The following is a 16,480-nucleotide window of genomic DNA, read 5'->3' on the forward strand; positions in this document are numbered from 1 at the left end:
AACCCACTCAACAGGACCCTCGTTGGCTTTTCCACATGGATCTCCCTGGAAGTAGACGGTGATGTAGTCGTGCAGTGTCTACAGTTTAGACTGGCTCTCTGTGGTAAGAGAGGAGCGACTGACTCACTGCTAACAGTGATGCACATATCCCCTGCGTACGTGTGCGTGTGTGCAGATGAGAAAATCGCTGTAGCAGTTTGTGGCGCACATGTTGTACAGCAGCTCTTGGGCCTGCATTCTTTCTAGCTGAATAACAAGAACTCTGTGGTACTCAGGCATTACTCTCTCTCAAAGCCTCCATGGTCCATGTCGATGTAGTAACCGTGTGTGAACCGCCTGTTGGACGAAAGTTTTGATCCATAACTCATCTGCTTTTATGATGAGAAGCCTTCTGCTCGCATATCAAAAAAGAAGAGGTAGAAAAAAAAACACCTTTTGAGAGCATTTGTCTCCCCTCATTGATATTCGCCTTGCATTTGACAGCATGGTGTGTAAAGTGAATGTGCACAGCGGTGAAGTCATTCATTATAAATCATTTCCCCCCTTGGAGGGTGAAATCATTTATTCACAGCCTCATGAGGTTAGTAATCCAAGGAGCACGCCCTGACTGGTGACTAATAGGTGGCTGATGTCGCTGGCTTCGTGTCTAGGTTGTTGCGATTCGTTATTTCTCTCAGTACAAAAAGTACGAGAAGCTTAATTTCACTTATTTGGCCTCGGGCATCAATGGTCTGGCTGAGACAGTTTAATCAGCTGCTGCCAATTCTCTCACTTCTGATGTCTGTGTCTCTGGCCGTCAGAGAGTCTAACTGCAAAAAATGATAAAAAAGACTTTAATAACTGTGATGTTTTCTTGAAGCTATTTTGAAAACCGCCCGTGTCTCTTTAGGCGCTCCTCACTAGTAATCTTGTGTGTGTGTTTGAGCGAGCGGTTTTTGTCTCCAGCGGCAAGCCCTGTGGTCTGCTCGCGTGGAGCCTGGAAACTTGTGGTTGCCTTTTTTTTTTTTTTTTTTACATTTTCAGACTAATAGCAATATTATACAGTGTGCAAGTTCATACTGGCATGCCCAGGCTCAAACTAATAATAACAATGTTGAGAAATGCCAGGAACTGGGGTTTCCTGACGGGTAATGATTGCTGCTGTTTGAGGAGCTGTACTTACACAGTCCGGTCGTATCACTGGCCTCATCCATCATTTCCCTCTCTGTGTTCTGTCCTTTCACCTGATGAATCATGCGTTCAGTTTTCCTGAAGCTGATGACATTTTTAAATAAGATGTTAAAAGCCTTAATTAATTTCAACTTTTTGGGTTTTTCAATGGCATCCATAAGCAAAAGTGGGCCATAAGTCATTGGGCAGCTTTTCTGAATGATCATTGTGTGTGTCTCTTTCTCTAAGGGGGATTGCCTAAGTGCTCATATTTGGTCCCAGACATGCCTCCTGCTTTTGCTAATCATGCTATCATACAATGCCACAGGCTTTTTTTTTTTTCTCTTTCTGCGCCAACAAGCATTTTAACAAGCTGGAAGACTGCACTCATTCTTTCCGATCTTTTCCCAGCATCCATATCATCGTGCCTAACGTCTGGGCCTGTTGGCACGCTGTGTGCTACACTTTGGCTAGCCACAGGAGTCCAAGGCCATGCTACGTTCGCCCCCACACACACACACACACACACAGCTTGGAAAAACGTTGAGTTTGGTATCCTCTTCTATATGCTGTATGCAGGGGTACATCCGAGCCGCTTTGATGTAGACAAAGCAACCTCAAAGACTCTGCAGACAAGTCGGGTCAGGTTGGATTGTTTACACCACTATGTGCCTCTGTGGTCATGATTGCTGTTTAAAGTGGGTTGCAGTGCAGCGAGTGTTGTCAGAACACCCCTTGTGTCTATTCTTTTGATATCATCTCGCCTGGGTGGCGGCTCTTTCTCTTGATCAGTCAGCCGGCGGATAGTCTGTGTGTTTCTGCAGCAACTTTCTTTCCGCCTTTCTTTTCCTCTCGTACCTTCCTATCAGTGGGTGTGGAAGGAACCGTTTCCGAATCTTCCCCAGTAATGAGGGAAACAGTGGATGGATTGTTGTCAGCCGGTTGCCTCAAGGGTTAAGTATCCATCTCCATTCGCTCTAAGCCCGGCCCTGCTTAGGCGGAGAGGGCTGTGAATAAATACCACCCTTGTCCTCTCATAATGGAACAGCTTGACCTCTCGTGACCTCGGCTGGTGGGAGCATCTGCCTGTCGATTCCACCAGCCCGTCCTGTGGGACCTCACCGAGCAGTCGCATCTGCCCGTTGGCTGTAATTCGATTGGCGGATGAATGTATTTAACAGAATAAAAAATGAAATGCTGGGCGTATAACTTTTTTTGATGACCCGCGGAGAAGCCCGTCAGCCGGAATATGCTGTTGATTCACGGCCTGCGATCGTGTGAAAGTGCTCGTTTCTCTCTTGGGCACTGTGCATGACGACTGCATAATGAGCGCGGTCCTCATTGGCATTCTTGAGCCTCCCCGTATGGATGGGATAATAATGAGTTTGGCAGGGGCCTTAATTTAATCGTGTCGGTAAAAGCGGTGCACATGTGGCACAGCTGCTCGCGTTTAGCCGAGCCTCGCCGTGCCCGTGGAGAAAGCGCCATCCGGTGCCCGTATTGGCTCGTCTCTGTCTTCATCAGGTCTTTAGGAACTACATTCCTGAGCGGAAAGGCTTTGCGAGGCCGGACAAAGGAGTTTGTTTTGCAAAGATTTGTCTGCGACCTTTTCTGCCGCAATCGCATTAGCCCACGTTAGCCCTGTATCCGCGTGACTAGAGAAACTGGTTTAGGTGTTTTTCCTGCGGCCAGCGAAGGGCCAGTCTTTGTTGTCGCGTTTATTTAACTCTCCCCACTTAAACACAGCACGGCCCGCGTGCTCACGTCGAGCACCTGTTCTGGATTACAGCTCGATGCTGGCTCCCAGCTAATTTCTTGCGACTATTCAAGGGTGAAATGTAATCTCACCTTTTGACATTTGGGCTCCTTTTTAGAGCGAGCGTTGCAGAATTCCTGCCGCGAAATCAGTTTCTACTTGGAAATGAAAAGCAGTCGGGAGACAAAGGCACAAACCAGCACACGCACATTTTGACCAAGCGATGCAACAATCAACAACACTTCAATGAATTACATGTTAATCTAGGATACAACTAGGGCAGGGGTTGTGCACTAAAACATTCGCTGGGAAAGAGACAGACAAAGGTGTGTCCACACTCGCCACAGGTGTCAAACCTGTTTTTGAGCGTTGAATTCTTCTCCGGCACCATGTGTCCGGTTTAACCTTATTTCTGACACCCCACAAAAAAACACACTTCACTGCTGAGCCGCTCAGGATTTCTTGTCTTTCTACAACAAGGTGTGGTTGTTTGTTTGCTGTCGTGATGAAATGAAGTCCGTCGAGATTGTTTAAAATCTTTGTTTTGATGTTTTATAGCAGATTACCTTTAATCAAATTACAAATCTGTACAATACTTTCTCTGTCTGTGTGTGTGTGTGTGTGTGTGTGTGTGTGTGTGTGTGTGTGTGTGTGTATATGTGTGCACATTGTTCCCTGCCTGTACATCAGATGAGATATTTAAGAGCATGCATGTTTACACAAAGAAGCCTCACACATCCACAACTGGCTCATGTGATGAGTAAAGTGTGTCTGTGTGTGTGTGTGTCTCTGTTTGTGTGTGTGTGTGTGTGTGTGCCTGGCTCCTTACCAGCTGTCTTACCCATCACCAGTGCCTTCAGGATGCTGAGCAGACAGTCTAGCTCAGATTTCTCCTCTCTTACATGTAAGGCTGCCGCGGACAGTAACAGTAACTGTATATCGCGTCTTCCAGCTGGGCTCGACGCTGCAATAAAACACATTGTCTTGGTTGATGATAACCGGGGCTGTAGCGCTCTCGCTCGCCTGTAAAAAAGCGAGATCGCACCCAGCTGGTCTTATTTCATAACTTTACATTTTTGACTTTATTACTTTGGGAATTTACCCACCTTTTTGATCAACAGCCAGCTCAGCGCAGCATTTCAGTAATCCCCCCCCCCCCTTTCTTCTGGGGAGAGCCAGTAGCTGTGAGCAGCTTAACGTCAGAGGTTACTTTACGTGGAGATTTACACACGCTTTCATTGCATGTGAGCTCCACACTGTTTACCAAAGCTGTGCTTTAAGTGCGCTTCTTCCTTTTTTAGAAGCCGCACCAGTGTTTTAAGGACATTTTATACGCGACGTGTATGTAAACAAGCATGCATGTAGGCTCCAGGTAGAGCGGAACGTGTCCAAACAGGGTTGATTCCACCTGATGGATGGTTTATTTAGCCGTCCAGACCGTGGCCCAGTGTTTACAGGGCTCTGATGTAGGTCCATGACCCGATGCTGACAGCCTCACCGCATTATCCTGCCATCTCCAGCCGCTCGCCTGGCTCCACTCCGCTCGGCTGGAGACGAGGATGTAGTCCTATGTTTGTCTCGCACAGGCTCAACGGTGTGATGAGAATACTAAAGCTGTTTTCTTCTGAAGCCTCACATTCATTTTCATATTATAAAAAAAAAAAAAAAAAAGAAATTAATTGCATTCCCGCGTCGTCTAATGCATTTGTGTTGGGGTTCGGATTCGCCGCTACAAAAAAAAGGTCACGGAAATTACTTTTAAAAGAGTTAATCCGCCATTCTGGGAGACGCGGCTAATCCTGCTTGTTTTGTAGTTCCGTTTCACTTGTTTCAGACAATTTCCCAGCGTGTGGAAACGAGGCGGAGCAAAATCGATCTCGGGCAGCTTTGCTGCATGAAAAAGGACTTTGATTGGCACTGAGTTACCTCATGCTAACGTGGACATTTTGTTGCGCCGCATTGACTGATCCGCCTCGTGTGGATGATGTTCTCACCGGCTAAAAGCCACCCTGAGCACTTAACAGAAGCAGTCTTTCAGACCTGTCATTGTGGTCAAAGAAATGCTTTAATATGGACTGTAATTGCCTCAGGTAATGGCCTTTAATGGCTAACTGAGCATCAGCCCTCTTGTTATCTATCCTAAGCCCTGACCGCAATGAGCAAACCAACCAGACAGGCCCAGACTAGTCTTCCCACCACTAATAGACTTAGAGCTTTCACCTGTCGGTTCGTCACAGTCCACGGCTTTAGCAGACGTGACCGCAATGCATTAACGGTGCAGGAAGTGCTGAGCAAGTACCAACAATTGCTATGACCCGGTCTGTGTATTTCTCACCTACCTCCTATCATTTTTCTTTTTTTTTGTTCGCTTGTGTTATCCGTCAGATGGTCTCCTCACCTGCACGATGAATGGGATCAGAGCGAGCGGAGTGATCCGTGGCCATTTTGGCCCCGCCGTGATTGGCACTCTGGCCCTTAATGGGCCATAAAGGCAGACCCCGTTGCCAGTTGGAGTGCTCGTTCACCATGAGCGTATGGCTCGCCTTGGCATACGGCAATAACGTTTGAATTACCATATCCATTAGCGTCACCCTGTCCTCTGGCTCTTCCCATCACGTGTTGGCGATCCGTCGGCTCCCACAGTGCCAACACATTTGTGAATGAAGTTTTTAGACTTTTTGCAGCGGGCAAAGAAGCTGCTCCGTAGCGGACTGTGGGCTGCTCTACACCCAGGGGTGGGGGAGGCCACAAGGGCAAGCTCCCTCTGGCGTCAGAGCTCCTCAAGAATGCAGAGAGGGATTAATGCATGTCTGTGGCAGTGATGGATGGGAAGCCACACACTCACTCACACATATACCAACAGAGCATCTGGATGCAGAGTGCTTGGCCCTCCCCTGCGGCAGTATATGCCATCTTAGCAGGTGTGTATCTGTGTGCTTTTGTGTGTGTGTGTGTGTGTGTGTCTGCTGGGACAAAGCCAGGCTTTGGTTGTTTGCCCTACTACCCCATATAGAGCTGTCTCCACCAACCGCACGTCATTTTGATGAGATTCTTATGGTGCTCGTTCACGTCTGGGGCACTTTGAGCGATTCCCTGCGCCCTTTTCAAAACGCAGATGAATCGATTTCCGCTCCCTCACTTTTCTTCTTTTTTTTTCCTGCCGTTGACTTGTTTAATGCCGCTGCGTGTTTCGCCTTCATGGTTTTGAGGTTCGGGACGTGCACGTGTGACTCCTGCCCTTTGCGCAAGACCCATCGATTGCCGCGCATGCACACGTCTCCTACCTGCTCCCAAATCCTCCCAACACCTCATTGTTTCCCCGTAGACCTCTGCCGATGCTCCGTGACCTCCAGCAGCTGGCTCCACGCGACCGACGTTGCACCGCATTGGTCAGTGATCTCTGATGGATCACCTCGGGGAGCCTGGAGAGTGTCTTGCACGGCTGCCGCAGTACACTACAGCGGCTATTGCTATGGTAATGAGTGAGTGAGTCGGGGGCTGATCGTATTAATCACTAGAGCTCACACCACGCCGCGTGTGACAGATTATCCTGCAGCGCACAAAGGACAGCCACAGTCAATTCCCGGGGAGATAATACAGTTTGGGTTTTAATGCAGGTGCATTGTGCAGGCGTTTCGCACTCGTGTGCTCAAAAAGTTGAGGAGGAAAAGGGTTTGGTTTGGTATTGATGACGCCAAGGATTCAAACTGACCTTCCTGAAGGTTACTAATCAAACCGGTCGCTCCTCTTTTCTCTTTTCTCTCCGCCTTGAGCGCACTTTTTGTCTCCCCATCTCCTATCGGCAGGGAGATAATTAGGTATCTCTCTTTCACCCTTTGTTGCGAGGAAGTCGTCGTGCTTTGCCCCGTCTTCCAGGGCCAGCGCCGGCTTGTTTTCCCGAGAGCCCGTGGGTCTCTTATCTCATATCACTTCTACTATCACTCCCAGCATTTATTTTGACTACGTGACAAACAGCATGAAACTGAATAAACTTTGCTGAGATGATCCACTGCTGCACAGATGTTGACTTGTGTGTGAGAGAGCATAATGATTGCACCAGAGAATACAATGATGTGAATAATAGTGAGCCCTAAAGCCAAAGATACTGCAGCGCTGGATCAGGTTCAATTACACGCTGTGTGTGGGTGTGTGTGTACGCGCAAGTGTGTGTGCACGTCTGTTCCTCCTTCTTTCACAGGTTTAACCCTCAAAATGACCTCCTTCTGTCCATTAAGCTGCTTAATTAGTAGAGAAGCTGATGGAAAGCTGATTTGCACCTGCAGTCTTCCAGCTGTTTGCCGGATCTCAAACACACACACACACACACACACACACACACACACACACACACACACACACACACACACTCACGCTCCATGTCTTTGTGGGAGCTGTTCGCCCCTTACTCCCTCTGCCACTCAAAACATGCTGATATAAAAGTGTACACACACACACACACACACACACACACACACACACACACACACACTAGTAAGCAGCATATGGGTACTGACACCCCCTTGAGGATGTTCTGAGGCAGTGTCTCCCTTAAACAAAACATCAGAAGATGTTTACACCACACTTCCCGTAGTTTTCTACACTACCACTGTTGGCGGAGGATGAACCCTCCGGCATTATCCTCTCGTACACACACACACACGCACGCACACACACAGCAACGTGTCACTCCTCTTTTGTGAGCAGAGAGCAGCGACGCATTCTGGCTAATTTCAAGTCGAGACTGTCAGAGTTGCAGTGTTTTGGGGCGTCTTGCCTGGCAGCAGCGCCAATGTGCAGAAACTGAGCTGAGCTGGCAGCAGCGGAGGCTGAACAGACTTCACTGTGAGGGACGGAGGAATGAGGAGGCGGAGGAGACGGGATAGGGGATAGATAGTGGGAGGGATGACCTCTGATTCACGGAACATGAGAAACACACATTTTACTTTCCCAGATTTTGTTTCCTTTTTGTTTTTTCCCATTCAGTTTTTAAATTTTTTTTTCAAACACCTTCTGTTGAAAGTAAACTTTATAATGTGGGGCAGTTTCACATTTAGGAACCCTTTAATTGTCTCCATGCAAAGAGTTCAGTTCATGAAGATATGATCTTATCTTGTAAGCTACCTCCTAGCTAAATTGTTAAAGTGATGGAGTACGTTGTGGGTGGAAGACGAGCGCCACACAAAAGCCTTGACCTTTCACCCTGACCTCGAGCATTCCATCGCATGTGAATTCCATCAGTCGACACCCTCGACCCCTCCGGCCGCCCAGCTCTTATTTCCACTGCGTTTCCATTTAAATCCATACGTCTGGGTGAGACGGTCCGCTATTCTCTGAGCAATTAAGATCAATTAACTTCCTCCCCAATGGACGCTCCGTTCACAAATTGCCGCAGACTGCAGTCCCCAGTGAGCAGCATAATCAATGGCATCAAACCATAAACGGCCTCCAGCTATGAGACTGACTCCATCATGCTGCTTGTGAGGCAGAGAAGAGAAATATTAGCACGCTCACTGAAAACTCCTATTGCTCCCCGCGACTCGTTCTCCGCGGCATTCGCCAGCCCCATCAGCATCACTCGACCAGTGGGAGTTTTTTCATCCGAGGATGAATTATCGCAAGAAATCGATGCGCGAGGTAAATGTGACACAGTCGATGCATTTCACATGAATCATTATTTACGAGGAAAGTACTTCCGCTACGCGAGATGCTTCGTGGCGTAATGTTTGTGGCGAGTCTCGACCTTCTATGAGGGACCTGGGTTTTTGTCACACTGCCATTATTGGGCCATCGGGAATCATCTTAGACCTCGGTGTCAGTGAGGATTTTGAAAGCTTTATCCCAAAGCAGCAAAGCAAAGCTCTGCTGATAAGCTCTTTGAAACCCGTGTAGCCACGCACTCAACAGGAGCTCTCTCGATTTCCTCCACGTCAAAGCCCGTTGGATGCGCCTTTTTCTTTTTTCCCCTCTTCCTGTGCTGTCTTAGTTATAAGGTAGGCACAGACAGAAAAAGGACACATGAGTAATTGCCTCATCATCACCATGTCGTGTAATGCGACCTTCAGAAACAAACTGTATCTTAGATATTAAGGGATTTGATTTGGCTTCTTGGGGCCTTAATTGATCTTAATTAGTGGTCAGATCACTTTGCCTCGTGGAATTAGACTCGACATCTGCTCTGTATGAATATGCAGCACAGAGCCTCCCTGCCTTCTCTTTTCTTTTTTTTTTTCTTCTCTTTTCATGCCTCTTAGTCTCGCTCAGCTTGTTGTTGACCCACCTTTTAGCAGCCTCCATTTACAGCCGGACAAAAGGCTTTGAGAGGAGCGCCGACTCGGCCACGAGGACTATTGTGTTGCTGACAATGTTGTTTGGACGTGGTGAATATTATATTATGAATCGCTGAGCCCCGGAGCTGACGTCTCTATGTCAAGCAGCAGGCTAGGAGGGACGACTATTCCTCAGCTGCTCATACAAGCGTGGCACGGTCGTGACTTTGAATGGCTGTTTAGGCCGAGAATTTGAATAAATTTCTGGAGAAGGAACCCTATTGCGTGTAGTCACCGAGGCTCTTGTGTTTTCCATTTGTTGGAGGGTTGTCGATGATGCTCGAGGCGCCTCTGGAACGAACGTGGGCCCACGAGAGAGTTGGCGGCGCAGCTTTAGAAGCAGCCTCGCATTCGCGGACCTCTTCGGATGCTGTGTTGTGTTCTGGCGTGGCTTTCTGAGCGAGTCCAGTTTGACTGCGCGACCACAGTTATGTGAACCGTGGCGAAAATGGAGACGTGTGCGTGTGTGTGTGTGTGTTTTCTAGAGCGACGGCGGTCTGAAGTTGGTCTCCGCTGGGAGCTGGGATGTGTCTTAGTCACAACACTTTCACAAATTCTAATTCCAGAGAAGGATTCTGACTCCTTTTCTTGTATTTTGATCGGCTCCTCAAAAGGAGATGCACATTCGGCTGCTCTTGGCCTCTAGAAACTTTGACCCGCCTCAGCCGTGTTGTGGTCTCACTTGTTTAATTTCCTCTTTTTCGCACCAAGCCCCTGTCTTCGCTCGCTGGACTTCTTTTTCTTCCCTTCCTTCTTCTCTGGCGCACACACACTCGTGCATATGCACGTTTATACACACACTCAATGTCTCCCTCCCCAGTAGCTGGCTGCCTCCCTGGCCCTTGGGTCATTGTGGTATTTAGGGTCAGACAAGCGCCCCAGTCATAGCGCCCTCCCCAGTGCCTCCCAGGCAGCGCTGCAGCCATTATACGCCAGCTTGTCTGGCCCAATCGCCTCAAACGGCTATGGAAAACCGCCTTGGCCGTAACGAGCCCCGCATCCTCCTCCTCGCCAACGGAAAAGCAGGATAGAGGGAAAAACAACACAGCCGAGTAGTGGAGCCTTTCTGCAGCGCGGCGCTAAATGGATGAGAGCTATAAAACGTCCTTCTCTTCCTGAGAGGGCCCTTCTGTTGAGAACTTTTTCACTTTTTCCTCCCAGCTCTCCTGCTTTTTCCTCTTGGCGCTCCGTTACTCAGGGCTACACCTGGGAGGGCTGTGATTGGCTGCCGTTTTCGAAGCCGGGAGGGAGTTTCCACGTGTCCTCCAGCGTGTCTGGGTGTGTGTGTGTGTGTGTGTGAGTCAGATGCGTGTTGCTTTAAGACACGGCGAGCCTTCGCAGGGAGAATCCACTTTGAGATCAGAGAACACCAGATTTCTGCTTTGCAAGTTGTTCAAAGAGCTTTCAGATGAAAGCCCGGGCCACAGAGGTAAGGGATGTTACGGGCTCTGTGTTTTATCTCTCTCCCTTTTTTGTTTTTCCTATTTACTGGATTAAGAGGAGGTCGAGGGGAAGAGGTTGCATCGTGCTTCCTATTGTCCACGTCCACAGGTGTGGGGTTTCTCCGCGTGTTTGCATGTGTGAGTGCTGTTTAGGTTCCACCCGTATCTGTGAGATAGCAGTTTGTGTTTCAGTGTTTATCTCTGCTGTGTGGGGTCTGCTGTACAAGCCTGCCACATGTAAGCCTTGTGCATGAAGATACAACAAAGTGACTCTTCACAATCCCATGCTGCATCACGTCGCTGCGTTAGTCTCTTCTGCATGACTTCACATTCTTTTAAGAGTAGAAATGAGTTTGACAAACTTACCTCGTCTAAACTTTGTGTCTCACATTGAAGTCTCACATACTCTCTCCGTGCTTTCCCGTCGTATGAGAGAACCGTTTGTGAAATTGTATTTTCCTGGCATCGCTCTGGAATGGCAGTGGCATACATGTATAAATCTTTCAGAAGGCTGCCTTGCCATTTTTGGTCCGGAGCCAGGCGCAGAGCTTCTAAATGTATAATGAAAAAGTCCGAAAGACACTTAACAAGCACTTTGATGGATGTATGGTGGCTCTGGCTGAATCCACCACACGGTAATATGGGCTTTCAGCGAGTGATTCATAGATTGACTCCTCGCAAGCGAGCGACCGCAGGATACTTCAAATCTGGTTCAACCGACAAGAACTCTTTGGTTCTTCTATCTTCTCTGCTTCACTTCCTGTTGTTGTTTGTGTCCGGAGAGAACTTGCGTGGTTGTTTCTTCTTTTTTTTTTTGCGCAAGTGTAAATTCAAGCCGCGTCTAAAAAGAGTGGAGCTTAAAGGACACCGCTCCTTTAAGAGCTCAGTTGTCACGGCGCCAGAGGAAAGTGATAAGAGACAAGTCCCATGGGCTGCGATTTGACAGGAGGAAGGCAGTGTGATTGTGTTAACAGTCACTTCCAATAACAAATGACCTCATATGTTCCTAGTTCACAGCATCATAATTCAAAAACATGAAACCTGGCTGGTGCTTCCTTCTGGATGAGATTATTCCTCTCTTTTATTTGTTGCTTGCATTGTGGAGTTATGATGGTGAGAAGCACACGATTAACCCATATTTTCTGCATTATTGCACTTCTTTCGGTAAGCTATTAAAAAAAGGCATTTGTATCTGCCAGCTTCTATGGGAGAGTAGGTTAAAGAAACTGCACTAACAGCATCATGATGCTACTGCGAGGCGGCGGTGTCTGGGGAATCGCCCGTTGTTTCACACTGCTGTGTCAAGTGTTTGTTCCTCCCGCTTTGGCTCCCAAGTTTAGATTCAAGGACACGAGGGTCAGGATTACAAACGTGGTTCTTCCGACTTTTGACGGAGGTTGGAGCTACCGTTCGCCAAATGCCCGGTGGTCTCCGGGTCGGAAAAAGGGCCTTTTCTTCCCCCGACACAATACCTCCATGTTCCTACTGTTTATACCGCGCCAAGGTGTGGCCCGTTCCTCACAGTTCGCTCGAGCTGCAGGCCTCGGACGCACACGCTGCCAGACTAAACACGGAGCTTACGTGGGAGTCATCAAGGGGCAGCCTGAGAAGAATGCCAGGTCATGGAGGGTGGGGGGAGGTAGAAGGGGGCATTGGGGTGGCAGCGGTCCCTTGGCCCCAGAGCAGATGGCTTGTAGGGAGCCCTATTGACAAGAACAGAGGACTGAAGGGGAAAGAGGGAGGGAGAGTTCAGACTGGGTTTTTAGCTAAAAGGAAGACTTGTCTTGTTGTTCTCCCAGTCGCACAATACCGCAGTTCAAGTCGCAGCAGAAGGCAGACGTGTGTGTCCTTAGGTGTGTGCGTTGGCACGCCTTTTGAGCCTTTTTACACCCACATCCCTGCTCGGTGTGAATGGAGTTTGCATGAAGGGCTTTTAAAAGAAACGCTCTGACAAGTTCGACTAGCAGCATTATGCTGACTCCTGGTGTTGTCGGCAGCTGCTTCTCTTGGTCTTTACTCCCAGAGAGAGAATTGTTTAGTTACGCTCCATTCATGGAGGAAGACTTAAGATCATTTTCATCTTCCCTTTTTTAGCTTCCACATGCAAGACAAACGGGGGAATTGAGGAAGAAACATGCCAGTTTTCCAGCAGGTTTCTTGGTCAATGAAGGGGACTCAAATGCTCACAGTTGGACCAGTTGATCGTACCTCAATGAGCACGATGGGCTTGTATTTGCCTCGGGTCCACGTGAACCCTGGTCCCAGTTCAACGAGCATGACAAAGACGGAAATTATTCGTGTGTCACTGGCGGAAAGCGGCTTGGATTGGCATCAGGGTTGCATTGCCCAGACTATTTCTCTGTATCAGTGCTGCTGTCACCCTCTTTAACTCATGACGACCAGAGCCAGTGTTGCTTAATCCTCTGATCAGCTCAGTGTGGGGTTTCAAGTTCATTACCAGCCCTACATGACTCCTGCCAAGTTTCCTTTAGTGGCTCCTTGTCATGTTTGATCATTTTTTATTTTTTTTGTAAGTCTGGATCTTTGCCCTGTCCTTGAACTTCGGGATCCAGCGCCTCATATGCTTTACATTTTAAATATTCAAGTCCCCCTGGAATTTCCCTCTCAACTCCATGTATTAAACACTCTTTTTTTTTCTGTAGTCCATTTACTCAGCCAACACTATTTAATCTGGCCTCACAGTCGAGGTGCATTCAAGCAGGAGCAGATCAACTCTTAATGCTGCAGATCACTTAATCCTGAAGGTTAGGGCTTCTGGCAGAGGGTGTTGACACTGTAACCTTACACATTATGGACGTGTGGCTTAGACAAGTTAGCACTATTTGAAAGCCTTCCTGGAGTGTGAGCTACATGCATGTAAGTGGGTTATACTGCCCTCACAAGACATAGTCTCCCTGCTTCCCACAAGATGGCCAGTGCCTTTGGAAGGAGCTTTCCTCAGCCGTTTCTGGTTTTGGATCCTGCCCTCCGGACAAATTTGGCGGTGACGAGTGAAGAAAAAAAAAAAAAAAGGGAACAAGCTAGGATTTCTATTTAAAAATAAACAGACGGGTAAACTGTAGCCGGCTTTCAAAAACGTTCCCAACCCTGATCAAAGATGACGTCATCTACTTGCGGGGAGGTGGAAAAATGCCACCAATGTTCAAGTTTGGGATGGCTGAAGTCAGGAGGGATTTTGGGGAGTTAGACTGAATTCTTTTTAACCGTCACACTGCAGCGCCGCGGTGGCACTACTGTGCTGCGCTGTCTTGTAAAGTACAATGTTCAGTTGATGTGATACAACTGGGAACTTGCTTGGAGTGAAGTTCATTGGATTTGTTGGATACTTTGGAGCTGCATAGTTTATACAGAGGAAACATTTTTGTCTCGAGGATATTGGCTGAATCATTTTTTTCCCCAAACCCGCCAATAAGATCAATGTTTTTTTTCCCTCAGCACACAGAAAATCTCAAATTACAGCAAGTGAGACCACAGATGCGGTTTCAGCATAGCACTGGCTTTGTTTGTCTCAGTGGGAAACAAGTCTGGCTGCCTCCCTAACACTGTCTTCTCCCAAATGCTGTGGATTAGGTCTACTCTTTAACTGGCACACCTGTTATCAAACAAGGAGCTTATTACATGTGGTAAATTACAGTCCTGTAGAAAGAGACTAAGCACTAAGTCAACGTCTCTCTGTGTGTGTTTCAGATGAGCCAGAGGACAAAGTAATGCATTTACTCTGAGGAATGAGGCTGAGGGACCCTCCAATCTGAAGAGAGACTTTTCAGACAGGTGAGTCTGTGGCCTTCATATTGCCAATAATAGCGTGCGTGATGAAATGTATGCGTCTTTGATATCCACATAAAACAGACATTATTGGTTCATTTCTTTTATGACTGCACCTTCACCTCAGGTGTTATAAAACCAAACGGGTCTGATGTTTATGTTGTAGAAAGGTTTGTCCTAATCTACTTTGTGTGCTAATTTAAAAGACAGTTGAAGGCATTAAGCCTTACCTGTGATGTAATTGCACAACAGACAGCCGCAGGTACAACACTGTCTCTAACCGGCACTATCTGCTGTAGCATCAACCCTGTAATAAAATGTCTGTCTGGTCACGGCTCTCCATCACTAATGTCAGAGCGTTGTGGACGGTCTGGAAGTGATTTCACATCGCCATGAACTCCGTCTCACATAACAACCATGACCGCATAAAGCCTGTTCGTCTAACTGGACTTTTAGAAAGAATGGATGAATGTAGTAAAACAAGAGGAGGGAGGGGGGATGCTGTACAGGTTAATGGCCAAATGTGATAGAATTACATACAGCTATTGTCTTTGAGAAGCATAAGGAAGATATTACACTCGCTGCTGTTGTATCCTGCAAATTAAACAATTATGTGTGTATGCTTTTATGTGAGTGCAGTCATGAGTAATAAGTTAATTTTATGTCTCTGATGAGCTGGCATTCTATCACATATTTTTATTAGACTGCCTTGTTTGGAAGTAACAGAATTTTCCAGTAGCATAACGCTGGTGACATTATGATTTTAATTCCCTTTTTTTCGTTTTTTCCAGGCAGCAATGGGAAATTCAGAGAGCCAATATAGCATCCAGGGCCCCAAAGGCACCAGCTTTGTCTTCCCTGGGAAACCGAAACCATGCTCACGGAAGCTCCACGCCAAAGATGATGCTCTGTCGCCCCATACGTGGTGGAAAAGTGCCCCGTTGGGATCAGGATACAAGGCCCGGTGTGTTGGCCGTGGCTGTCTGTCCCCTCCCAAAAGCAGGCCGCCTTACTCCCCTCGGCACTGTGACTACGTCTCAAAGGGGACAAGGGGCAGCCCAGGAGCGCGCCGCTGGCACCGATCACCCCGATGTGCTACGCGAAAGCGGCACATGTCGGACGAGTACGAAGATAACCCGTATGGGGCTGATCTTAATGGGTGCACTTTGAATGGACATACTGACGAGCAGGAGGCTTTAGAGGAACAGAGCAGCCCACGGGTGGTGATAAAGAAGGACGGCAGCCTCAGGGTGGAGTTCACCAACACCTCGGGCAATCCCGTGCTCCTGGACGGGGCTTCTGGCCCCGTACAACTCCTCAAGTTCTCCCCCAACCTGGAGTCCGCCTTCACTCCCAGTCTGCCTGGCTCAAGTGGTAGTAGGCAGGACGACCACCACAGCGGCCCACCTCCGGCCTCTACCTCCTCCACGGCCAGGACCAGCAAGGGAAGCTCCCTGAGCTCCGATGGCTCTTGGTATGACTCTCCCTGGGGGCCCAGCACAGAGCTGTGCGAGCAGGACCAACCCTGCTCTGCCAGCAGGACACTGGTCCACTCCCCCGTGCATCAGCTGGACTCCTTCACTGAGCAGTCTCCCCCTGTGTCCATCACAGACCTCTATAAGGACTCCACAATGGCCGCCACCTTTCCCACAGCCAGGGACCTGTCCTTCCATTTACATCAGCCTCCTCCAGGCCAGAGGCCACACAGAGCTTCTTTTGCCTCTGTCCTGGATGCTCCACTGGAGGAAGAATCTTCTGAGCCCTGCCAGTACTCATCGTACACCCTGCCCTGCCGCAGGCCCAAAGCCCACACCGTGAGCGAGGATCTGGACCAGCACCCTGACCCGGAGCAGGCTGGACCTGATTTTGGCTTCCATAAAAAAGACTCCATCAAAAACCGCATGCGGCGCTTCAGTGACTGGACAGGGAGCCTCAGCCGCAAGAAGAGGAAGTCTCAGGTACGTTCGGCTGCGGCCATAGTTATTTAGTTTTCTGCTCGGCAGTTTCTTTGGATAATTTTT

At 48.4% G+C, this 16,480-nt stretch overlaps 1 protein-coding gene across 5 annotated transcripts in view; it reads left to right on the forward strand.

Moving 5' to 3' along the window:
• LOC137788077 (rho guanine nucleotide exchange factor TIAM2-like) overlaps nucleotides 1-16,480 on the forward strand; it is an 85,655-nt gene that overhangs the window by 24,811 nt on the left and 44,364 nt on the right. For 4 of the 5 annotated variants that reach the window (XM_068580894.1, XM_068580897.1, XM_068580898.1 and 1 more), the window contains exons 2-3: nucleotides 14,382-14,465; nucleotides 15,251-16,417. In XM_068580894.1, coding sequence (XP_068436995.1) covers nucleotides 15,257-16,417 — 1,161 coding nt within the window. In that variant the 5' untranslated portion in view covers nucleotides 14,382-14,465; nucleotides 15,251-15,256. Of the gene's footprint in view, nucleotides 1-10,577; nucleotides 10,661-14,381; nucleotides 14,466-15,250; nucleotides 16,418-16,480 lie in introns of those variants that run through there. The other variant, XM_068580896.1, reaches the window with a different exon arrangement.

Source organism: Clinocottus analis, unplaced genomic scaffold, assembly GCF_023055335.1.
Source record: "Clinocottus analis isolate CAN_PGR_092001 unplaced genomic scaffold, fCliAna1.0.p SCAF_17, whole genome shotgun sequence".
NCBI classification, from domain to species: Eukaryota; Metazoa; Chordata; class Actinopteri; order Perciformes; family Cottidae; genus Clinocottus; species Clinocottus analis.